The sequence below is a fragment of the Coturnix japonica genome, chromosome 27 (assembly GCF_054131305.1).
Source record: "Coturnix japonica strain WE chromosome 27, WE-NBRP24, whole genome shotgun sequence".
NCBI lineage: Eukaryota > Metazoa > Chordata > Aves > Galliformes > Phasianidae > Coturnix > Coturnix japonica.
The window spans coordinates 7,364,523-7,390,397 of record NC_140689.1 but is presented as its reverse complement, the minus strand read 5'-3'; the positions used below and the strand labels follow the sequence as shown (position 1 = coordinate 7,390,397).

The 25,875-nt window shown below is 49.3% G+C and overlaps 1 protein-coding gene across 1 annotated transcript; it reads right to left on the bottom strand.

The window, feature by feature from the left end:
* Window positions 1–24,648: 24,648 nt before the first annotated feature.
* On the bottom strand, window positions 24,649–25,651 carry LOC146756461 (olfactory receptor 14J1-like). The gene has a single exon (XM_085524308.1). It carries the CDS (start codon window positions 25,649–25,651, stop codon window positions 24,701–24,703), a length of 951 nt encoding a protein of 316 aa, XP_085380434.1. The 3' UTR covers window positions 24,649–24,700.
* Between the last annotated feature and the right edge of the window lie 224 nt (window positions 25,652–25,875).

Genomic DNA, 25,875 nt, shown 5'->3' with positions numbered 1-25,875 from the left:
AAGATAGAGTGGATTAATGTTAAGGAAACACTTTTTCTCTATATACCTTAATTAGGCATTCTGTAAGCAAGTTTTCCATCTGGACTCTATATCCTGCACTGGCCATGCATGTGTAGAGCACACATGGAAAGAAGTATAAGTCAAAAGGAAATCTGCTGTGGTGGCTGGGAAAGGATGAGTGCACCTTGATGTGGGGGACGCCCTACTAGCGCTGCCTTTCCCCTCTACCGCTGACATGTTTTCCTTTTTCTGGCAGTTTTGCCATTTTCTCAAAACTAATAAATAGTAGGTTAGGTTATAAAGTTTTGTTCTCAACTTAGGGATTTGTATGGAATAAATATAAATTGTTGAGAAAAATAAGGTGGCTGATTATTCACAATTATACATATGAGTGTGTATGTATGTATAAACATAATGTAATGATGTAGAATAAGGGGTGGAATGTCATGGTTTAACAATTTTGTATTTTTTGCTATCAGTATTCCACATCATAACATCATATAAAGCATGAATAATTTTACTGAATCTGCAACTTACAGAAGAAGACTACATCTCCCAGGGAACAACACGATAGGTCACGGGACCTGGACTCTATATTAACTCTGTCGCAGAACAGACTGACGTCTTTCGAGTTCTGGCGTTCAGGGGAGTGTGTGGGAGCCTTCAGCCGTTCGCCTAGATTTACAGTAGGCCTCTCGGTTACGGGACTCATTCCCTCTCCTATTTTGCTTGATTCGTTAGCTCAATTTTCAATTATATTGTATTATATTGTGTTATCCTGTATTTCGATATAGTATTTAGTAAATAAGTGTGCCTCCTTAGATCGTTGCCGCTGTTTTCTTTTCCTAATTAATTTTTTCCTTTCGGCCTAGGGCCCCTCCGGGGCCCACGGCCCCCTGTCACGGGCGCAGGTGGATTTTTAGTTCAAACCGTGACAGCAGCCCTCTCCAGCAGCCAGGTGCATTATTCCTCTTTCTGCTTCTTAACCTAGAAGATGTGTTGAGCTTCCATAGTTGGTGCCTTGGTCACCTGTTTTGATGGCTTTTAACCTCTTCCTCTTTTTCTCACATCCTAAGACAGCCAAGGACTTCCCTATTTTGATAGGAACAGTTCATGTGCAAGGGCATGGCTGTCTGTGTCTGTTCCAGATGGTGAAGGGGATGGTTATGTGAGTGCAATGATGGAGCTGACTTTTTAATGGCACTTGCACCCCGCTGATGTGCAGCCTTCAGGTACAGGGAGACAGAGAGTGGTGCCAGTCCCAATGCCCTGTGACTACAGCCTGGCATCTAACTCATTCCTTGTACAAATATTGCCTCTGAAAGAGAAAACCCATGAGATGCAGCCTGGACATGGCAAGCAGTTGATCACTGTATTTTACTGTTCATTCGATTGCATCTACTTTCCTTCAATTTGTTGGCCAAAAAAAAAGAGAATTCTTTCCTTGCCCACGTGCAGCTGTTTCTCTGAGGAATGCCTGTGGGAGTTGGTGCAAAGCAGGTTTAAAACTGAGCTGGTGACTGCAGAGGAGAAGAGTGATGTGAGGAATAGTGATGTGAGACCCATGGGGGCAATGTGAGTAGAAATGTGGTGGGGAGTCTGAGAAGGACGTTTGTCCGTGCAGTAACAGAATAGAACTTATTGGGTACATTCTGGTTTGATATCAGTTGCACAGTGCTGATTTGATGTCTTCTTTAAACCCAAGTATAAATAAATAGACAATAATTGTCTGCTGGACTTTGGCTCATTAAGCTCTCTTCAGATACCTCTCCATTTTGATGAACAAGTTCTGAAAACCTGCAGAAGATGGCAGGAGGGCACAAGGCACAAGAGGCTCTTTAAGTTATAATGGGCCCCAGGGTGCATTTGCTGCTGAGTCCATCAACCTCCAGTGCAGAGAGAAGTTTGCACAAAGTGCTCAACAAGACAAAGTCAGAAGTAACAGTGAAGTTTCTAGGAGTATTAATGGGTCCACTGAGGGCTGTTACCAAGTGAGCTTCCCAGGGGACTTGTTAGAGAAGACAACTGGAAGGTATGACTACAGGAAGGCAAAGGCACTGGCATGGTGGCTCTGATGTTGAGAAACCTCTCCTTTGCCTTACGAAGCAGACAGGCTAAGTCCTGTTTTCCAGACCCTTGGCAGGGAGATCCTGTCCTTCATGTTAGCTCAGGACCCTTCCTGGGCAGTGGATGGAGGTCTGTATGATGTCAAATAAAAGACACAAGGAGAGAAGATCCCAGGCTCTGCATGGGGTGCAAGGATACTGTGAGGTTCATGTCCCATGTGTGCCCTGAGTCTCATTGCAGAATGTGGGATGTGAGAATGGCCCAGTCTGAAAAAGCAGTCAATCCCAATGAAACTCTGAACTTGAGAACTCTCAGTTCCAGTGCCCTCCTTTGCACACACTGCCATAGTTTGTTGTCCTTTCTGCTCTGCAATGCTCAGAAGTGCAGCCAGTGCTCCACGTGAGGCTGCAGCAGTGCAGAGCAGAGAAGGACGATCCTTACTTTCACCCAGCTGGCAATACCTTGCTTGATGTGCTACAGGGGACCGCTGGCCTTCCTGGCTGCCTGGGCACCCTGCTGACTCACGTTCAATTTGATGTTGACCAGGACCCCCAATCCTATTCAGTCAGATGGCTCTCCAGTGTCCCATATCCAGTCTGTGTTTATGTCCAGGGTTGCCTCTACCCAGGTGCACAATCAGGCACTTGTTCTTGTTATGCTTTATGCACTTGGTGCTTAGTGCCAACAGGTACCCAGTTCTCTGACTTGTCCACATCTCTCTGCAAGTCCTCTCCAGCCACAGTGGAGGCAGCAGTCACGGGCGCAGGTGGATTTTTAGTTCAAACCGTGACACTTAACTCCAGAACTTGTATTTATTTTCATGAGTTTAACCATCCCTTAAGTAGTAGGAGACTGGGAAGCTCTTACTTTCTTCTCATTTCCTAATCATATCCCAGCCTCTTGGATATTTTCCTCTTTACTGCAGCTGCTCTTTGGGACCCCAGCCCCAGCATCTGCGCAATTCAAATCATCTAAGACAAATCAGCCTGTTTGCAGGACAACTGAACTATTAATGCCTGCACAAAACAACTATAACGTAAGCTGACTATATACTTCTAGATACATGAGGCTGAAAGCATAACCTGTGGGACTGTTTACAAAACAGCTAACTGATTGGAGAAATATTGAGGAGTCTCCGAGCTGTGTTCAGAGTTGACAGCCCCTTTTATACTTCTGCCTCCAATCTTCCCTCAGAATAGGAAATGGAAAATCTCTGCCTTGGCTATCCTCTTGCAAAGTTCCCTCAGAAACATTCTGCTGTGCAGTGGAGCTGTGATCCCCCTGCCCCAGGCAGCAGCTGTGGCAGCACAAGCCCTGCTGGGGGGCTCTTTCCCCCCACACATATCCCCACAGCACCCTGGGCTGGCTTAGTGCTGGGCCTGGCAGGCAGCAGAGTCCCATACCCGGCACACAGCCCCTGCGGCACAGCAGGGACCCTGCTCTGCAGGAAAGCCCTGGGCACCCACCTGCAGCCACGTTTGCACAGCTTGCAGCTGTGCTGGGACACGCAACCCTCAGGGCTGTGCTTTCATAGTGCAGCATGGAAAACCTCAGCTAAAGCAGAAATCTTTTTCCACAGGAAAAGAGCATGCAGTGCCTGGAGCCTGATCTGCTATGGGATGTCTCAGTTTTAGTTAACCCTATAGGAACAGCAGCTGAATGGTCTGCAGTGAGACTTACCATGTCAAGGCATGAGAGCAATGCTCCTGTTGCGAGCTTACAGTCTGCTCACACTGTACTCATCCTCTCTTCCCTTTCTCACTGCTCCTTCTGTCAGATGCAGGCTCTGCTGTGCACAAGAGCTGCTCCTGGGCACAGCTGTCTCTCTGCAGTGCTGCCCACTTGTATGAGCTCCCTGTGTCCCATGAGCCCGGCCCAGCTCATCAGCAGAGGGTGTCATTGTTATCCTTCCCTCTTGCCTCCCCTGAGATGTCCCTGGGTCCTCATGGTCAACAGCTCCTGAAAGACAACGTCATCATGACCAGATTTCAATTCCAGATATGTGTTGAGACCTCCCAGGGAGTGTTTGCTGAAGCAAAAAGTGCAAGGGAATCATCGAATCATAGAATCACTAAGGTTGTAAAAGACCTGTAAGATCACCCATTCCAACTGTTCACCTGTTACCTACAGCTTCCACTAAACCATGTCCCTCAACACAAAATCCAATCCTTTCTTGAGCACCCCCAGGGTCGGTAATTCTACCACCTCCCTGGGCAGTCCATTCCGGTGCCTGACCACCCTTTCTGAGAAGTAATATTTCCTACTGTCCAGCCAGAACTCACGTTCAATTTGATGTTGACCAGGACCCCCAATCCTATTCAGTCAGATGGCTCTCCAGTGTCCCATATCTAGTCTGTGTTTATGTCCAGGGTTGCCGCTACCCAGGTGCACAATCAGGCACTTGTTCTTGTTAAGCTTTATGCACTTGGTGCTTAGTGCCAACAGGTACCCAGTTCTCTGACTTGTCCACATCTCTCTGCAAGTCCTCTCCAGCCACAGTGGAGGCAGCAGCACCTGCTCATCTGGTATCATAAGCAAACATGCTGAAAACATCTTCTAGTCCTGCATGCAAGTCATCCGCAAAAACATGAAAGACAACTGGCCCTAAAACCCATTGACTGTAATCCTTTGGGCTTGACCTACTGGCCAACAGCTCACCCACCACGTTCTGTTTCTGTCCAGCCAGATGCAGGACATTCTGTCCAGAAGGGCGCTGTGAGAAACAGTATCAAAAGCTCTACTGAAATCCTCAATGATAACATCAGCTGGCTTCCCTTGTTCAGCTAAATGGATATAGGTGTCATAAAAGGACCTGACATTAAATAGGACATTCCCCTGGGAATATTGTGTTGGCTGTGACCAATGACAAAATTGTCTTTCAGCTGTTTTTCCATAACTGCCACCATCATTTTCTCCATAATTTTACCAGGCACTGGAGTGAGACTGACAGGTCCATAATTGCCCCTGTCATCTTTCTTGCTCTTCCTTACAATGAGACAACACTTGCCAGCTTCCCATCAACTGGTATGACCCTAGATTTACTTAGATGCAATTGAAATGCAAGTCCAGAGCATACCAAAATGTCATCATTACAAGAACGTAGATGTGCCACAGCTTTGCAATGCCTTGAACTCTGGAGTATGCCACAGATGGAAGATAAAGACTGGCCTCTTCTGTTGGCAAGCAGAATAACACTACATGATACACGAGGACTGTGTCTCTGCTCTGCTCTGCTCTGCTGGCAGGGGAAAGGTACAGGGGGTTGCTCTCATGTCAGTGCTCATATCTGACGTGTGGGGTCAAAGTAGAGAGATCAGGCTCTTTTCAGCAGTGTGTGGAGACCAGACAAGGGGAAAAAACAGAAAGTGGAGCATAGGAAGTTCTGCATGAATGTGTGCAAGAACTTCTTTCCAGTGAGGGTGATGGAGCACTGGAACAGGCTGCCCAAGGGGTTGGGAAGTCTCCTTCTCTGGAGATATTCAAGAATCACCTGGACGCCTACCTGTGTGCCTACCTGGTATTCCCCAGGGGTCTGTGCTGGGGCCTGTCCTCTACAATATCTTTATTGATGACCTGGATGAGGACATTGAGTGCATCCTTTGTAAGTTTGCAGACTACACCAAATTGGCTGGGAGTGTGGATCTGCCTGGAGTTAGCAAGGCCCTACTGAGGGATCTGGACAGGCTGGAGAGCTGGGCTGAAGCCACTTCAATGAGGTTAACTGAGACCAAATGCCAGGTCCTGATTTTCAGCTGCAACAACTCCAGGTGATGCTATGCAGGCTTGGGGTGAAGTGGCTGGAAGACTGTGTAGAGGAAACACATGCTCGGCTGAACATGAGCCGACAGTGTGCCCAGGTGGCCAAGAAGGCCAACGGCATCCTGCCTTGCATCAGAAACAGGGTTGCCAGCAGGAGCAGAGAGCTGATTATTCCCCTGTACTCAGCACTGGTGAGGCTGCACCTCGAGTTCTGTGTCCAGTTTTGGGCCCCTCACTGCAAGAAAGACACTGAGGCCCTTGAACATGTTCAAAGGAGGGCAACAAAGCTGGTGAGGGGTCATATGAGGAGAGGCTGATGGGGCTGGGAATATTCAGTCTGGAGAAGAGGAGGCTCAGGGGAGACGCTATTGCTCTCTGTAACTTCTTGAAGGGAGGTTGTAGTGAGCTGGGGGACGACCTCTCGTGTCATTAGCGATAGGATTAGAGGGAATGATTTCAAGCTGCAGCAGGGGAGATTCTAGAAGATGTTTTCAGCATGTTTGCTTATGATACCAGATGAGCAGGTGCTGCTGCCTCCACTGTGGCTGGAGAGGACTTGCAGAGAGATGTGGACAAGTCAGAGAACTGGGTACCTGTTGGCACTAAGCACCAAGTGCATAAAGCTTAACAAGAACAAGTGCCTGATTGTGCACCTGGGTAGCGGCAACCCTGGACATAAACACAGACTAGATATGGGACACTGGAGAGCCATCTGACTGAATAGGATTGGGGGTCCTGGTCAACATCAAATTGAACGTGAGTTCTGGCTGGACAGTAGGAAATATTACTTCTCAGAAAGGGTGGTCAGGCACCGGAATGGACTGCCCAGGGAGGTGGTAGAATTACCGACCCTGGGGGTGCTCAAGAAAGGATTGGATTTTGTGTTGAGGGACATGGTTTAGTGGAAGCTGTAGGTAACAGGTGAACAGTTGGAATGGGTGATCTTACAGGTCTTTTACAACCTTAGTGATTCTATGATTCGATGATTCCCTTGCACTTTTTGCTTCAGCAAACACTCCCTGGGAGGTCTCAACACATATCTGGAATTGAAATCTGGTCATGATGACGTTGTCTTTCAGGAGCTGTTGACCATGAGGACCCAGGGACATCTCAGGGGAGGCAAGAGGGAAGGATAACAATGACACCCTCTGCTGATGAGCTGGGCCGGGCTCATGGGACACAGGGAGCTCATACAAGTGGGCAGCACTGCAGAGAGACAGCTGTGCCCAGGAGCAGCTCTTGTGCACAGCAGAGCCTGCATCTGACAGAAGGAGCAGTGAGAAAGGGAAGAGAGGATGAGTACAGTGTGAGCAGACTGTAAGCTCGCAACAGGAGCATTGCTCTCATGCCTTGACATGGTAAGTCTCACTGCAGACCATTCAGCTGCTGTTCCTATAGGGTTAACTAAAACTGAGACATCCCATAGCAGATCAGGCTCCAGGCACTGCATGCTCTTTTCCTGTGGAAAAAGATTTCTGCTTTAGCTGAGGTTTTCCATGCTGCACTATGAAAGCACAGCCCTGAGGGTTGCGTGTCCCAGCACAGCTGCAAGCTGTGCAAACGTGGCTGCAGGTGGGTGCCCAGGGCTTTCCTGCAGAGCAGGGTCCCTGCTGTGCCGCAGGGGCTGTGTGCCGGGTATGGGACTCTGCTGCCTGCCAGGCCCAGCACTAAGCCAGCCCAGGGTGCTGTGGGGATATGTGTGGGGGGAAAGAGCCCCCCAGCAGGGCTTGTGCTGCCACAGCTGCTGCCTGGGGCAGGGGGATCACAGCTCCACTGCACAGCAGAATGTTTCTGAGGGAACTTTGCAAGAGGATAGCCAAGGCAGAGATTTTCCATTTCCTATTCTGAGGGAAGATTGGAGGCAGAAGTATAAAAGGGGCTGTCAACTCTGAACACAGCTCGGAGACTCCTCAATATTTCTCCAATCAGTTAGCTGTTTTGTAAACAGTCCCACAGGTTATGCTTTCAGCCTCATGTATCTAGAAGTATATAGTCAGCTTACGTTATAGTTGTTTTGTGCAGGCATTAATAGTTCAGTTGTCCTGCAAACAGGCTGATTTGTCTTAGATGATTTGAATTGCGCAGATGCTGGGGCTGGGGTCCCAAAGAGCAGCTGCAGTAAAGAGGAAAATATCCAAGAGGCTGGGATATGATTAGGAAATGAGAAGAAAGTAAGAGCTTCCCAGTCTCCTACTACTTAAGGGATGGTTAAACTCATGAAAATAAATACAAGTTCTGGAGTTAAGTGTCACGGTTTGAACTAAAAATCCACCTGCGCCCGTGACTGCTGCCTCCACTGTGGCTGGAGAGGACTTGCAGAGAGATGTGGACAAGTCAGAGAACTGGGTACCTGTTGGCACTAAGCACCAAGTGCATAAAGCATAACAAGAACAAGTGCCTGATTGTGCACCTGGGTAGAGGCAACCCTGGACATAAACACAGACTGGATATGGGACACTGGAGAGCCATCTGACTGAATAGGATTGGGGGTCCTGGTCAACATCAAATTGAACGTGAGTCAGCAGGGTGCCCAGGCAGCCAGGAAGGCCAGCGGTCCCCTGTAGCACATCAAGCAAGGTATTGCCAGCTGGGTGAAAGTAAGGATCGTCCTTCTCTGCTCTGCACTGCTGCAGCCTCACGTGGAGCACTGGCTGCACTTCTGAGCATTGCAGAGCAGAAAGGACAACAAACTATGGCAGTGTGTGCAAAGGAGGGCACTGGAACTGAGAGTTCTCAAGTTCAGAGTTTCATTGGGATTGACTGCTTTTTCAGACTGGGCCATTCTCACATCCCACATTCTGCAATGAGACTCAGGGCACACATGGGACATGAACCTCACAGTATCCTTGCACCCCATGCAGAGCCTGGGATCTTCTCTCCTTGTGTCTTTTATTTGACATCATACAGACCTCCATCCACTGCCCAGGAAGGGTCCTGAGCTAACATGAAGGACAGGATCTCCCTGCCAAGGGTCTGGAAAACAGGACTTAGCCTGTCTGCTTCGTAAGGCAAAGGAGAGGTTTCTCAACATCAGAGCCACCATGCCAGTGCCTTTGCCTTCCTGTAGTCATACCTTCCAGTTGTCTTCTCTAACAAGTCCCCTGGGAAGCTCACTTGGTAACAGCCCTCAGTGGACCCATTAATACTCCTAGAAACTTCACTGTTACTTCTGACTTTGTCTTGTTGAGCACTTTGTGCAAACTTCTCTCTGCACTAGAGGTTGATGGACTCAGCAGCAAATGCACCCTGGGGCCCATTATAACTTAAAGAGCCTCTTGTGCCTTGTGCCCTCCTGCCATCTTCTGCAGGTTTTCAGAACTTGTTCATCAAAATGGAGAGGTATCTGAAGAGAGCTTAAAGAGCCAGAGTCCAGCAGACAATTATTGTCTATTTATTTATAGTTGGGTTTTTTAGATGACATCAAATCTGCACTGTGCAACTGATATCAAACCAGGATGTACCCAAAAATTCCATTCTGTTACTGCATGTCTTGTTGAGCACTTTGCGCAAACTTCTCTCTGCACTGGATGTTGATGGTCTCAGCCGCAAATGCACCCTGGGGCCATTGTAATCTAAAGAGCCTCCTGTGTCTTGTACCTTCCTGTAATCTTCTTCAGGTTTTCAGAACTTGTTCATCAAAATGGAGAGGTATCTGAAGAGAGCTTAATGAGCCAAAGTCCAGCAGACAATTATTGTCTATTTATTTATACTTGGGTTTAAAGAAGACATCAAATCAGCACTGTGCAACTGATATCAAACCAGAATGTACCCAATAAGTTCTATTCTGTTACTGCACGGACAAACGTCCTTCTCAGACTCCCCACCACATTTCTACTCACATTGCCCCCATGGGTCTCACATCACTTTTCCTCACATCACTCTTCTCCTCTGCAGTCACCCGCTCAGTTTTAAACCTGCTTTGCACCAACTCCCACAGGCATTCCTCAGAGAAACAGCTGCACGTGGGCAAGGAAAGAATTCTCTTTTTTTTTGGCCAACAAATTGAAGGAAAGTAGATGCAATCGAATGAACAGTAAAATACAGTGATCAACTGCTTGCCATGTCCAGGCTGCATCTCATGGGTTTTCTCTTTCAGAGGCAATATTTGTACAAGGAATGAGTTAGATGCCAGGCTGTAGTCACAGGGCATTGGGACTGGCACCACTCTCTGTCTCCCTGTACCTGAAGGCTGCACATCAGCGGGGTGCAAGTGCCATTAAAAAGTCAGCTCCATCATTGCACTCACATAACCATCCCCTTCACCATCTGGAACAGACACAGACAGCCATGCCGTTGCTCATGAACTGTTCCTATCAAAACAGGGAAGTCCTTGGCTGTCTTAGGATGTGAGAAAAAGAGGAAGAGCTTAAAAGCCGTCAAAACAGGTGACCAAGGCACCAACTATGGAAGCTCAACACACCTTCTAGGTTAAGAAGCAGAAAGAGGAATAATGCACCTGGCTGCTGGTACGAGCTGCGCTGCATCTCTTGCTGCCACCCTTGGGTTGTCGTCATGCTGCCCATCCGCAGCACGCTTTGAAGGGCCACAGCCTTACAGGAAAGAACAGAGAGCAAAGAGCTCTGCTTGCATTCCCTGTCAGAACACAGAGATGAGCCGTACAGCCCGTGCTCTCAGCACACACACCTCTTCTCTTACCAGATGCTTGCATTCCTGCGCAGTGCTGCTCAAAGCCCTCCTCCAGCTCTCCCTTCACTATGTAATCCACAGCTCTAGGCTGTTTGATGCCTGGACCATCATCAGGACCTGCAGAACAAACCTTGGGCTTCAGAGCTTGGAGGAGACAAGCGCTCTGTCTAGGAACATTCACCATCTGAAGCAGTTCAATAAGCGAGCTTTTGAAAGCCCTGGATCTCTGTGACACATCAGGAGATGCTGAACTCAACCCGCAGCCCTCTCCACAATGGAAGAGCTCTTCCCAACTGGCTGGAGGGGAAGCAAAGACCGTCTCAAGACCTCCAGTCCAGCTTCAAGGCCTTCAGGCTTCTTGGGCTGTAGGTGTCCAGACCACTAGGTTCAAGGACGATTCCTAGGTCTTCTTGGCCTCTGTTCTTCTAGACTCCCTCTTTCTTGGCCTCCATGCCTTAGCTTGGCCTCAGGACTACTAAAGCTGCAAGGCCTCTTGGCCAGGCTTTTGGCCTCCCTCCACGCTGTTTTACCTGAAGGCCTCTAAGCTTCCTTGGCAACTTCTAGGCCTTTAGGCTTCCTTCTATGCCTCTAGGATACCTGTGCCTCCAGGCGTCTCTCCATCACACCTCTAAGCCTTCCTTTGTGCCTTAAATACTCAGGGACTTATGGTCTCTTTTTTGGCCTTTCTCTGTGCGTCAGGCCCTCAAAACCTCAGGGCTTCCAGTCCAGCGCACTGGTACCTCGACTCATCTGGTTCTGCTGCAGGCAGTGCTTCCTATGCTTGCCCAGCCTAAAGCCAGCACACAATGTTAGCGGCCGCTGCTGGTGAGATACAAGTGCTGGTGGAGAATCAGAGCAAAGCACAGCCTGAATAGATCCCATAGATCCCATAGCCCCATAGAACCCACTGACCCCATAACCCCAATGCCCCCATTGACCCCATAACCCCATGACAATACCTTGTACTGAGGAAAGGCTGAGATGCACTACGTCCTCACCTGCAGCGTTCATAGAAGGGGAGGTTCAGCAGCCGCTCCACTCGTCAGCAAGTCCTCCAGAAACCTCCTTCTTTCTTCCTGAGCAGCAGACTGGATGCTGAAACCTTCTCATAAGTCAATTTTAAACAGCACCTGGACCTGAAGCCCCAGGAGAAAACACAGTTCAGATTCAAGACCAAAAAACAGTCATGTTCTAGTCCAGTACAATTCAAGTTCTGATTTAAATTTCAGGACTAGCATTTCACCCACCCTGCTATGGAAGGGGAACAGGGAGGGGAAAGGAGAGGGGAAAGCAAGGGAGAGCCTTCTAGCCACACATGCCCCTATAACCCATTCTATAGCCCCATATCACCCTATAGCCTTATACATCCCAAATAGCCTTGTATCCCACTAGAATCCTCCTACTGCACACCCACAGCTCCCTAGAGACACATGTCCCCCATAATCCTCCTTAGCCCACCCAGAGCACCTTATGGGACTCTTTTAGAACCTCCCCAACAGCCCTACATAACACTGCAGCCCCTAAGCTCCCTAGAGCTGTATGATCCCCTGTAGACCCCTCAGCCCAGCATAAGCCCTCTATCCCCTCCGCAGTCATCTATATTCTCCCCAGAGTCCCCACTGTCCCATATACCCCTATACCACATCAAAGTCCCTGACAACGTTCTATAACTCCATACCCCTCCTATGGCCACTAGGAAGCTCCCCATAGCCTCACATACACCTACATCTACCCCTGCAGCCCCCCTAGCACCCTACAGCCCCATATCCTCCGAGAAGCCCTGCACAGCCTAATATCCCTCTATAGCGCCCCAAATGCTCCCTATAGCCCCACATCTCTCCCGATAGCCCCTCCACACCTCCACATCCCTCTACATTCCCACAACAGCTATCTACAACCCATATCCCCCTACAGCCCCCACGTTCCCCTCACAGCCACCCATTCCTTATATCCCTTGGTATCCCCCCTCAGCCCACTACAACCCCATATCCCCCACTATTCACCCCTAGATCCATCCCACTGCCACCCACAGCCCCATACTACCTTATTTCCTCCCTACAGCTGCCGTGCGGCTTCAGCAGAATGAGGGGAGAGCCGGGCAGCCCCGAGAAGGAAGATGGCGGCCGATCGCACGTGCGGAGGCTCAGCCAATCGGAGTTGGCGGCGCTGCCGCTGACCAATGAGATGGCGACATGGGGCCGGAACTGCCTCTGACCAATGAGCGGCTGAGGACGGGGCAGAGCTGCCACTTGCCAATGAGTGGCTGCGGGCAGGGCAGAGCTACCACTGGCCAATGAGAGATCTGTGGAGATTTCCCTCTCCACAGACCATCCTGGAGGCACTGACCACGTACACATCTGTGTCGAAAATTGAACAAACCCTGGAGGAAGCTTAGGAACTTCTGACATGATAACACACATCCAAGAACTTGTTGTGTGCAGGGTCTCACAGGGAATGTGGAAGAGGGGACCTGACAACCAATGTGCAAACCAGATGCTGCTGCTGGCCACTGCTGCTGATGAACTCCATTTGCTCCATTGTCAGGAGAGACTGCTGTAACTTTGTCTTAATATAAAAAAGTCAGTTCAAAATGTGTTATTTGCTGTGAAAAAGATAACAGTTGTGGGTACTGTTCTTGTTCATGATAATGTCTGTCCCTGTTCTGAATGATAGGATTACAGAATGATAGGATGGCTTGGGCTGGAAAGGACACCAAGGATCATCAAGTTCCCATCCCTTTGCCATAGGCAGGGACATCAACCTCATGTTTTGGCTCTAGAACAGGTTGCCCAGGACCCTATCCAAGATGGTGTTGAACACCTCTGGGGACAGAGTATCCACAACCTCTCTGGGCAGCCTGTCACAGCATTTCCACCACTCTACTTGTAAAGAACTTCCCGCTGACATCCAATGTAAACTTTGCCTCCTTGAGCTTTGTCTATGGGTTTTCCCTGGATGTCAGTCTGGAACAGGGGGGCAAAGACACCCGGAAAAGAAAAAAAAAGGAGAGACAAAGGAATGAAGGAAAAGAAAGGAAAGAATTTGCCCCATGACCCGTCAAGACCTGGGCCTAGCACTCCAGGAAAGGGAGAAGGACAGAGAGCAAACAGAACATTTTAACAAAGAGAAAACACACTGGAAACAATCTGATATTACATTATTAAATGTAAGCAAATCAGATAAAATGAGTGAGACAAGAGTACACCAAATAGTGCAATGGAGGCTCGTGTTTTCCTCTGCTGTGAGCTGAGATGGCCAAAGGCAAAAGGCCATTGGGATCTAGCCCTAAGTCTGACCTCACTTCCTCTTTGCACCAAGTCCTCCGGAGATGCTGCCCCTCCTCTACGCTCTGGGAACCCCAAATGCCCAAAACGGTGGTAACATGGAAGCAAAATGTGAACTCTATAACTCCCACTGTTCTGCATGATGTTGTTATGTGGAATACTGCTGGCAAAAATCACAAACCCACAACACAAACCTCATCCATTTAGTCACCTGAGTAACTCTGCTTGCTCCATGGAGATGTGAAAAAAAACAATTTGAGATGCCCTAATTGCTGGGATCTGTTGTCATAAGAATGGCCAAGAATACCTTTTGCCCCACTCTGGACCTCAGCTGGTGCTCAGAAAGGAGGTGTCTATCTCAGGGATTTCCCACACGGTTTACAAGCACTGACACACATCCAGGAGCACCCCAGGCACCTTGGGCATCACCCAGTGTACGTGTGTGTGAGCAACTGCCTCCCTGCTGAAGGACTGAGGACTCAGAGCAGGAGTTCAAATGCAGGCAACTCCTTGTGCACATCTGAACTGAATCAGAGGAATCCCAGCTCCTGTGGGTCCATGGGGAGCTGACTCCCATTTCAGCCGCAGGGTTTCCCTCTACAGATGAGAGGGATCCAGCCTCAGCTGGATCACTGCCCTTCACAGGGGAAGTCCAACCCTCCCTGTCCTTGTCTGTGTGCCCTTTTAGTTTCTTCAAACAACCTCTGGAAGGACTCACCATATGTCTGGAATTTCAAGTACAGTCATGATGCCGTTGTCTTTCAGGAGCTGTTGTCCATGAAGACTCAGGGACATCTCATGGGAGATGTGTGGGAAGGATAACAATGACATCCTCTGCTGCTGAGCTGGGCTGGGCTCATGGGACACAGGGAACTCATAAAAGTGGGGAGCGCTGGAGAGAGACAGCTGTGCCCAGGAGCCACTCTTGTGCACAGCACAGCCTGCAGTTGACTAAAGGAGAGGAGGGAAAGTGGAAAGGGAGCTTACAGGATGTGTACAGTGTGTGCGAGCAGTGAACACACAGAAGGAGCGCTGCTCACAGACCATGACAAGGTAAGTCTCACTGCAGCCTATGCAGCTGCTTTTCATAGAGGATTAACCAAATCAGGGACATCCTATAGTAGATCTGGCTGCAGGCACTGCATGTTTCTTTCTTGTGGAAAAAGATTTCTGCTTTACCTGAAGGTTTCCATGCTGCACTATGAAAGCAAAGCCCTGCGGGCTGCATGTCTCAGTACGGCTGCAGGCTGTGCAGCTGGGGCTGCAGGCAGGTGCCCAGGGCTGTCCTGCAGAGCAGGGTCCCTGCTGTGCCCCAGGGGCTGTGTGCCGGGTATGGGACTCTGCCACCTGCCTGGCTCAGCACTCAGCCTGCCCGGGGAGCTGCCCAGTGCGCTGCAGGGAGACGTGTGGGGGGAAGGAGCCCCCCGGCAGGGCTTGTGCTGCCACAGCTGCTGCCTGGGCCAGGGGGATCACAGCTCCACTGCACAACAGAAAGTTTGTGAGGGTGCTTTGCAAGAGAAGAGCAAAGGCAGAGATTTTCCATTTCCTGTTTTAAGGGGTGGGAAGAAAATTTGAAGCAGAGTTCTAAAAAGGACTGCCAACTTTGAAGAAATCTCTGAGGCTCCCCAGTATTTCTTCACTTCATCGGTTATTTTGTGAACAGTGACGCAGAATGTGCTATCATCCTCTCCTTCCTAAAATGATACAATTAATTTCTGTTTTCATCATTTTCTGCAGGCATTAATAGTTCACTTGTCCTGCAGACTGTCTGATTTCTCTAAGACAACCTGAAGTGCACATAAACTGGGTCTTGGGTCTTGAAGAGAAGCTGGAGTAAAGAGGAAAATATCCAGGAGGCTGGGATATGATTAGGAAATGAGAAGAAAGTAAGAGCTTCCCAATCTCCTACTCCTTAAGGGATGGTGAAGCTCATGAAAATAATTTCAAGTTCTGGAGTTAAGTGATCATTTTCCAAAGGGAAAGGAAAAATTCTATAGTATAGCAGGAGGAGTGTGTCTGAGAATGGTCTAGACTTGTCATTATCTTCTGCATTCTGAACAGGACTCCAAGCCCAGGAACAGCAGATGTCCAACAGCAGCTCCCCCAGCGAGTTCCTCCTCCTGCCGTTGGCAGACACGCGGCAGCTGCAGCTCCTGCACTTCTGGCTCTTGCTGAGTATCTACCTGGCTGCCCTCCTGGGCAATGGCCGAATCAGCACAGCCATTGCTTGTGACCACCGCCTGCACAACCCCATGTACTTCTTCCTCCTCAACCTGGCCCTCCTCGACCTGGGCTGCATCTCTACCACTCTCCCCAAAGCCTTGGCCAAGGCCCTCTGGGACACCAGGGCCATCTCCTACACAGGATGTGTTGCACAGTTCTTTTTCTTTGTCTTCTTCGCCTCAACAGAGTGTTCCCTTCTCACCATCATGTTCTATGACCGCTACGTTGCCATCTGCAAGCCCCTGCACTATGCGACCCTGATGGACAGCAGAGCTTGTGCCAACATGGCAACAGCTGCCTGGGGCACTGGAGTACTCTATTCCCTGCTGCACACTGACAGTATGTTTTCATTGCCTCTCTGCCAAGGGAATGTTGTGAACCAGTTTTTCTGTGAAATCCCCCAGATCCTCAAGCTCTCCTGCTCAGTCTCCTACCTCAGGGAAGTTGTTTTTCTCATTTTGAGTATGAATATAGTCTTTGGGTGATTTGTTTTCATTGTGGTTTCCTATGTGCAGATCTTCACTGCTGTGCTGAGAATGCCCTCTGAGCAGGGATGGCACAAAGCCTTCTCCACATGCCTCCCTCACTTGGCCGTGGTCTCCCTGTTTCTCATCACGGTCCTTTATGCCTACCTGAAGTCCCCCTCCATTTCCTCCCCATATATGGACCTGATGCTGGCACTTCTGTACACAGTGGTTCCTCCAGCAGTGAACCCCTTCATCTACAGTATGAGGAACTGGGAAGTAAGGGATGCAGTGAGGAAAGTGATTACTAAATGTGTTTTAAAAGCAGTGAACTGCTTTTGGAATTCATGGCTATTAATGCAGCCCTTTGCTGAATCATGCTGTCCTTTACTGTTTGTTTTGTGCCATTTTATCTGTGTAATTTATTCTTTTTCTTCTATAAATAAATAATGTAATTTTTTCATTACTGAGTCATTATTGAAACCAATTCCTGTTGAGCTTGTACCTTTGTAGTGTAGCCCATACACACTGTACATAATGTACCAGGCTCTCTGTGAACCTTAACAGAATAAAGGAAATGCAGTCACTCTCTCTGCCCTCCCTCTTATGAGACGTTTCAGGACCTGTACTGGTCAGATGTTCTCAGAAACCCACAGTCCAGCAGGAAGCACATGGCTGTTCATCAAACTGTGCAATGGCTTCACCCTTCAGCAGCTGACAGGCCAACCCTGGGCTCCTGTCTGTTGTCTGTGCTTTCAGGTTCACATCTGTCAGTGCCTCTGAGAGTCCAGCAGCAGCAGCTGGTTTGCACGTTGGTTGTCAGGTCCCCTCTTCCTCATTCCCTGTGAGACCCTGCACACAACAAGTTCTTGGATGTGTGTTATCATGTCAGAAGTTTCCAAGCTTCCTCTAGGGCTTCTTCCATTTTGTACACAGAGGTGGTCACTGCCTCCAGGATGGTCTGTGGAGAGGGAAAGAAGTCACGGAAGGGATGCTCGCTCTCTCTCTCACTGCCATTTATCAGATCTCTATTATTTCTTTCCTTTCATCCGGGTAAAACAAGACTCACTTTCATTAAGCCATGACAGGAGGCTGGATCATCATGGGAACAAAACCCATAGGACACCTTTGTTCTGCTGAAGCTCAGGCAGACAGCCCAGTGACTTCAGAACCGAATCAGGTACCTTCAGCCAATTTTCACCCCAAACCTTGGATTCCATGCCTGCGTGTCCTAATGGCAAACTGTCCTCATGGACAGAGGCCATACTACTGCTATCTCAGACATGCAATGCAGATTTCTGGATGTCACATGGGGACTTCTGCTCTTGGCTGTGTAAAGACAGCAGAATATATATGGCACATCTCCTGATGTGACTGAAGAGGTCTTGTCCTGTTTCAATGATGCCATGATTCTATAGTTGTATGGTGCTGTGATTTTGTGCTTCTGTGATTCCATGACTCACTGGTTCTATGAGTCTGTGAATTCGTGGTTCAGATATTCCATGATATTGAGATTCCACAATTCTAAAAGTTGTGGTCTTTGGAGTTTTCAGCAATAAATGAGGAGGAAACCCATCAGGCACAGCCAAGTTTTGTTATTCACTCTTGATCTCCAGCATGATGACAAAGGCACTGAGTAAACACTGCCAACCTCCCTGTGTCTATGTGTCCCCATCACCCAACTGTCCCCACTGCCCACAGAGAATCATAGAATGGCCTGAGTTGAATCGTATTACAATGATCATCTAGTTTAATCCCCCTGATTAGTGCAGGGTTGCCAAGCACCAGCGCAGGTGGCCCAGAGCTACATCCAGCCTGGCCTTGATGGCCCCACCTACAACTTCCTGTGTCCCTGTCACCAAGAAGTTCCCATTTGGCTGCATGTCCCCTTTCCCCCATATTTCCATTATGTCTCCATACTGCCATGATACACTCATGTCCCCATGATGTTCCCATATCCTCATGTCCCCATCTCCCTGTGACCCCTTGCCTTACAAATATCTTCGTAAGTTCCACACTCCCCATGTCCCTGATATCCTCACACCTCCCAGTGTCCCCAAATGCTGTGTCCTAGTTCCCGATAAAATCAGCCTCAAACCTTGTAGCTTCACAGGACTGTACAGGACTCAGTGATGAGTCCTTGGACAAAGCCTTGATATGGGTACAGCGTCATCTCTGGGTGGTCCTCGGGGACAGAAATGCCGTGTGTGCTAATTGCTGGGACCTGGGGGATTTGGTCTCAGTGACATTGGGATCCCAGCACTCAGTCTTCTTCCTCTGATCCCTGGCTTCCTCATGTTTCCTGGGGCCAAGGAAAGGGATGGCTGCATGCAGGGCTCAGTCCATGTCAGGGGAGTCTGCCAAGCCCAGGGGCATCTGGGGAGTGGGAGGGGCTCTGGAGGATAAATGCAGACCTTGCCTCCTGCAGCCTCAACCAGCTCCCATAGCACAGAAGAAGATGAAGGCAGCTGTGCTCAGCCTCGTGATGCTCCTCGCTGCCCTGTGCTGCACAGTGGAAGCTCAGGTGAAGCATCTGTGGGGGATGTGGACTGGGGCTGGAGGTGATGGGCCATTGGGGATCCCCGATGCGAGCATCTCTCTCACGCTCTCTCCTACTCCTCTCCCCACAGCCACTTTTGCAAGTGCTGGACTTGGAAGTTACTGTGGTGAGTGTCCGGGCAAACACATTCGTTGTGCCCAAGGGTGGCCCTGCATGGAGCTCTGCAGGAGCAGGTGGGGTCTGTCCCTGCCTGGCTGAGGCTGCCACTCTATTTGGCACATCCAAATTTCTTCCATTTGCATTCTCATCATCTTTTCTATGGGTTCCCCAAATTCCTTCTCTTCTTGGCTCCAAATGCACTCTCTTCGGGTCCCCACATCCCATCCTTTTTGCACCAACAGATCTCCTTTAATTGGCAACCTGATTCTTATCTCTTTAGGTCCCCAATGCCTTTTGTTTCATTTTCCCTCGTTCTCTGTTCCTCTCTGTTTAGCACCCCCAAGACTCTTGGCACCCCTATTCCCCTCCTTTGGTCCCCCCAGACCCCTACCCGGTATCTATACCCAACCCCAGCCCTGGGCACCTCCATGGGCAGAGGCGCACACAGTCCTTGGCAGCCATGAGGTTGGGGGTAACCCCTGGGACCAACCCAGTCCCTGGGATTAGGGGACACTCCTGCAGCCCCAAGGCCTCTGTTGGGCTCCCTCCAGATGTGAAAGGGCAATGGGCAGGGGAAGGAGTCAATGGGGTTAGTTAGGGATGAGCTGGCTACAGGACCATGCCTTGGGCATTCTGTTCTAGTGCCCACAATGGGTCCCTGCACCTTTAGGGTGTCCCACTGTGTCTTATTGCCCCAAAACGTTCTACTTTCTCTATAGCCTCGCTGTGTCCCTAACAGCCCCTTTTTCCCCAGGACGTGCTCAGCAGGACAGAGGAGAATCCCCCACATGTGAGATGTGTGGCCCTGGATCTACATGTCTGGGTGAGTGGCATGGGAATGCTTACAAACCCAAATGGAACTTGGTGGACCCTGTGTGTACCTGGAGCACTGAGGACTGGGCATCAGTGGTGGAAACTGATGGTATGGAGGGGACTGTCTGTGGCCTGTTCAAGGTGGACCTGGGCACTGTCACCTCCAGCCCTTCCCTTGCGCTCTATGGGGCTGTGCAGAGGAACGGATCTGGAGGGGGCAGGCTCAGGGTGCCCTATGGATGGCCCAGAGTCACCATGCAGCTGGGACAGGGGCTGTGGCTTCTGTCCCCATGGGACCCACATCCTGCCCTGGGTCTCTTGGCTGCTGCTAGTCTTTCTCCTGCCCTAAGTTCTTGGGGACAAACCCTGCAGGGACAAGGCTCCTCCTTGCCAGTGATGCCCTCTGACATCCTCTGATGACCACTGCTGCCCTCGGATGACCAGTGCTGCCCTCTGATGACCAGCTTTGCCCTCTGATAATGAAGACCCTGATGATCAATGACACCCCCTGATGATCAATAAATCCCTCAGCAAAGCTACACACTGTGTGTCTGTTGTGTGTCCTTGTTCTCATGCTCAGCATAGACTGCTGGGATTTGTCCCTGCCTGGAAGTGGTCACCTCAAAGTGCTGGGAAGCTTCCCCAGCTCAGTGCCATGTGCACCATGTCCTGCCCCCCTGTGGGCTTCCCCACCCTTTCTCACCATCTACTCCAAAGCCCTAAATGATCGAGCTCCTCTTGCTGCCAAGCAGCCGCAATACCCTCCCTCTGCTCTCTCTCATTCTATGGGTCTCTATCGGTCACTATGGGTCTCTATGTGTCTCTATGGGACGCTATGGGTCACTATGGATCTCTGTGGGGTCACTATGGGTCTCCATGTGTCGCTACTGGTCTCTATGGGTCGCTATATTTCGCAGTGTTTCCTCACTGAGGGACATGATTTTGTGTAGGGTTTTTAGAGTTAGGGTTCTGGTTAGGCTGTGGTTGGACTTGATGATCTTCAAGGTCTTTTCCAACCTGGGTAATTCTACAAATTCTATGACTTGCTCACAGTTACATCTACCACCACATCCCACGAGCCACCCATTTTCCAGACAAATCAACCCATTACCTGATCTGCTCCTCATAAGACTTGTGCTCCAGACCCCTCACCAGCTCTGTTGTCCTCTGAACACGCTCCAGAGCCTCAGTCTCTTTCTTATAGTGAAGAGCCCAAAACTGAACACGGTACTCAAGGTGTGGCCTCACCAGTGCCAAGAACAAGGGAATCATCTTCTCCATAGAATCATAGAATTACCCAGGTTGGAAAAGACCTTGAAGATCATCAAGTCCAACCGCAGCCTAACCAGAACACTATAACCATAGAACCCTATAAACTGTAGTACCCTATAACCATAGTATCCTATACCCATAGTACACTATAACCATAGTACCCTAACTCTAAAAACCCTACACTAAATCATATCCTTGAGCACCACATCCAAACAGCTCTTAAACACAACCAGGGATGGCGATTCAACCACCTCCCTGGGGAGCCTATTCCAGTACCTAACTACCCTTTCTGTAAAGAAGTTCTTCCTAATATCCAACCTAAACTTGCCATGGTGCAACTTGAGGCCATTTCCCTTCGTCCTGTCACTTGTCACCAGTCACCAGTGAGAAGAGCCCTGCCCCACTCTCACTGTAAGAACCTTTCAGGTACTGGAAGAGGGCTATAAGGTCTCCCCTCAGCCTCCTCTTCCCCAGACTAAACAGCCCCAGCTCCCTCAGCCTCTCCTCATAGGGCTGATTCTCCAAGCCCTTCACAAGCCTCGTTGCCCTTCTCTGGACCTGCTCCAGCACCTCCATGTCTTTCCTGTGCTGAGGTGCCCAAAACTGAACTCAGCTCTTGATGTGAGGCCTCACCAATGTCGAGTACAGGGGCAGGATGACTTCCCTAGTCCTGCTCACCACACCATTTCTGATACAAGCCAGGATGCCATTGGCCTTCTTTGCCACCTGGGCACACTGCTGGCTCATATTCAGCCAACTGTCCATCAGCACATACACCATGGTCCCTTTCCATCTGGAAGCTTTCCAGCCACACCTCCCCAAGCCAGTAGGTTTGTTTGGGGTTGCTGTATAGCCCAGTTGACTACACAATTTCTGATCTAAGCCAGAATGCCATTGGTCTTCGTGGCTACACTCACATTCAGCTGTGTATCAGCCAACACCCCCAGTCCTTTTCTTTCATGCAGTCTTCTACCCATTCTGCCACAGGCCTGCAGCGCTGCCTGGAGTTGTTGTGGCCAAAGTGCAGGACTCATCATTTGGTCTTACTGATCTTTATCCCATTGGCTTCAGCCCAGCAATCCAGATCCCTGTGCAGGATGTTCCTTCCCCCAGGCAGACCAAAACTTTCTCCCAGTTTGCTGCCATCTGCAAACTCACTGAGCATGCACTCAATCCCCTCATTCAGGTCATCAAGAAAGGTACTAAACAGGACAGACTCCAATACATCCAGGTCATCAAAAAGATATTAAACAGGACAGGCTCCAATACCAACCCCAGAGGAACACTGATGAAAATAGTAAAGAGAAGTGGCCCCAGCACTGAAACCTGGGGAATACCAGTCCTGAATGGCCTCCAGCTGGGATAACTTCATTCACAACGGGTCTTTGGTCACAGCAGAAAATAAGAATCAAGAAACTAGGGGCCCTTCATGAAGATTAAGTATTCTAGGCTTTGGGGAATGTCAGAAGAATAGGACTAGTTGGACATGTAGACGTTGCTATAGTTACAGTACAGCTGGGATAACACAGCTGGGTCTATACTAAAGACAATACAGCTGGAAGGGAAAGGTAGCCAAAGAAAATTGCTTTGACGTATTGAATGGAGGAGCTGGGTCAAAGCAACCTGAGGAAGACTTCTGAATTCATCGCAATGACCACTGGAGTGAGACCCCCACTACGGACTGAGCACACATCAGTAGGAGGGACAGCATGGAAATGAGTATAATATTGTGCCTAGCTGGAGTTCTCTCTCTCTCGAACTTCTCTGGGAGAGGGAAGCGTTCCAGCCATGTCGCCTAGAGTTCAGAGTCGGCCTCTAGGTTTTCGGGGACTCTCTCTGTTTCGTTTGATTTATTAGTCTCAATTATATTTTATTATATTGTGTTATCTTGTATTCCAATATCATATTTAGAAAATAAGTTTTCCTCCTTAGATTGCTGCTGTTTTTATCCCATTCCCCCTTTTTCCCTTCCTTTCTGGGCCTAGGGGGGCACTATGGGGTGGCTCCACCTGTCACGGGCATAGACAAATCTAGGAAACCTGTGACAATCAGTCACAGGACAGGCAACTTTCTGTCCTTGACATCCCCCTCCCAAAATCTCCTTTTCTGGCTCCTCCTCTAAAGGCTGCTTGTCATGGTCATTACCATCTACACAGCCCACCTCTCCTGGCTGGCACCTCTGCCCTCAACTAAGTCACTTCTGTGCAGGAACCTCCACCATGAAACCCTTCCCCAGGCTGCTCTCAGAGCCCTCGGGGCTGGCTCTTGGCTTTTCCTCCAGCAAGCCCCACTTCTTTGCCTGCCTTCAGTCCATAGGGGCCTGGCACTCTCACTCCTCAGCCTGAAGGATGGATGGCCTCAATGGCAGTAGTCTCAAATCAGCATCTCAAATCTTTCCTTGCTCAGAAAACACTTAGGTAATAAAGAACTGGCAAGCTTGCTTTTAGAATTACCTTCTGTACATGACGTGATGCTTTAAAGAAAAATCTCTCCTAGCAATGACCTGCCTCTGTGTCATGGCGTTCTCTAGATCAATCTGTGTCCATGACAGGGGGGGCTGTAGGCCCACGGGACCCCTGACCAGAAAAATGGGAAAGGAAAAGGGAAAGGGGGTGGGGAGATGGGAACTGGGATCAAGGGGACAAACAGAGAAGCAGCAACAATCTAAGGAGAAAAAACTTATATTACTAACTATGATATCAGAATGCAAGATAACACAATATAATACAATCTAACTGAAACTGAGGCTAATAAATCAAGAAAAATAAGAGAGATAGGTTCTGAAGCCTGAGAAGCCTACTTTGAAATGGAAGGTGCCACGGTTTGGAAGAACACCAAAACCACATCCAGTCAGTGAGAGAGCGAGCATCCCTTCTGTGATTTCTTTCCATCTCCACAGACCATCCTGGAGGCAGTGATCATGTCTGTGTACAAAATGGAAGAAGCCCTGGAAGAAGCTTGGAAACTTCTGACATGATAACACACATCCAAGAACTTGTTGTATGCAGGGTCTCACAGGGAATGAGGAGAAGGGACCTGTCAACCAATGTGCAAACCAGCTGCTGCTGCTGGACTCCCAGAGGCACTGACACGTGAGCCTGAAAGCAAAGACCCCATCCAGGAGCCCAGGGATGGCCCATCAGCTGTTGCAGCCTGAAGCCATTGCAGAGTTTGATGAACATCGGTGTGCTTCCTGCTGGATTGTGCGTTTCAGAGAATGTCTGACCAGTACAGGTCCTGAAACGTCTCACAAGAAGGAGAACAGAGAGAGTGACTGCATTTCCTTTATTCTGGTAAGGTTCACAGAGAGCCTGGTACATTATGTAGAGTGTGTCTAGGCTTCACTACAATGGTACAAGGTGAACAGGAATTGGTTACAATAATGACTTAGTAGTGAAAAGATTACAGTATTTTTAAAGAAGAATAAGAATAAATTACACAGATAAAATGGCACAAAACAAACAATAAAGGAAAGCTTGATTCAGTAAAGAGCTGCATTACAAGCCATGAATTCAAAAAGATATGCAGTTCACTGCTTTTGAAAGAAATTTGGTCATCACTTTCCTCACTGCATCCTTCACCTCCCTGTTCCTCATGCTGTAGATGAGGGGGTTCACTACTGGAGGCACCACTGAGTACAGAAGTGACACCATCAGGTCCATGGACGGGGAGGAGATGGAGCGGGGCTTCATGTAGGCAAAAATGGCAGTGCTGACAGATAGGGTGATGACAGCCAGGTGAGGGAGGCATGTGGAGAAGGCTTTGTGCCTTCCCTGCTCAGAGGGCATCCTCAGCACGGCCATGAAGATCTGTACATAGGATACAACAATGAAAACAAAGCATGCAAAGGCTAAATTGGCACTAAAAATGAGAAGCACAACTTCCCTGAGGTAGCAGTTTGAGCAGGAGAGCTTGAGAATCTGTGGGATTTCACAGAAAAACTGATTCACAACATTGCTTCGGCAGATAGGCAGTGAAAACGTGCTTGCAGTGTGCAGCAGGGAATTGATAACTCCAGTGCCCCGGGCAGCTGCTGCCATGGTGGCACAAGCTCTGCTGTCCATCAAGGTCCTGTAGTGCAGGGGCTTGCAGATGGCAACATAGCGGTCATAGGACATGATGGTGAGAAGGGAACACTCTGCTGAGATAAAGAAGACAAAGAAAAAGATCTGTGCAGCACATCCTGTGTAGGAGATGGCCCTGGTGTCCCAGAGGGTGTAGGCCATGGCCTTGGGGAGAGTGGTGGAGATGCAGCCCAGGTCGAGGAGGGCCAGGTTGAGGAGGAAGAAGTACATGGGGGTGTGCAGGCGCTGGTCGCAGGCTACAGCTGTGCTGATGAGGCCGTTGCCCAGGAGGGCAGGCAAGTAGATACCCAGCAAGATACAGAACTGCAGGAGCTGCAGCTGCCGTGTGTCTCCCAACACCAGGAGGAGGAATTCACTGATGGAGCTGCTGTTGGACATCTTCTATTCCTGGGCTTGGAGTCCTGCTCAGAGTGCAGATGTTAATGACAAGTCCAGACCATTCTCAGACACACTCCGCCTGCTATACTATAACATTTCTTTCCCTTTGGAAATGATCATTTAACTCCAGAACTTGAATTTATTTTCATGAATATGAAGCATCTCTTAAAGAGTAGAATATTAGGAAAGTCTTACTTTCTTCTCATTTCCTAATCATATCCCAT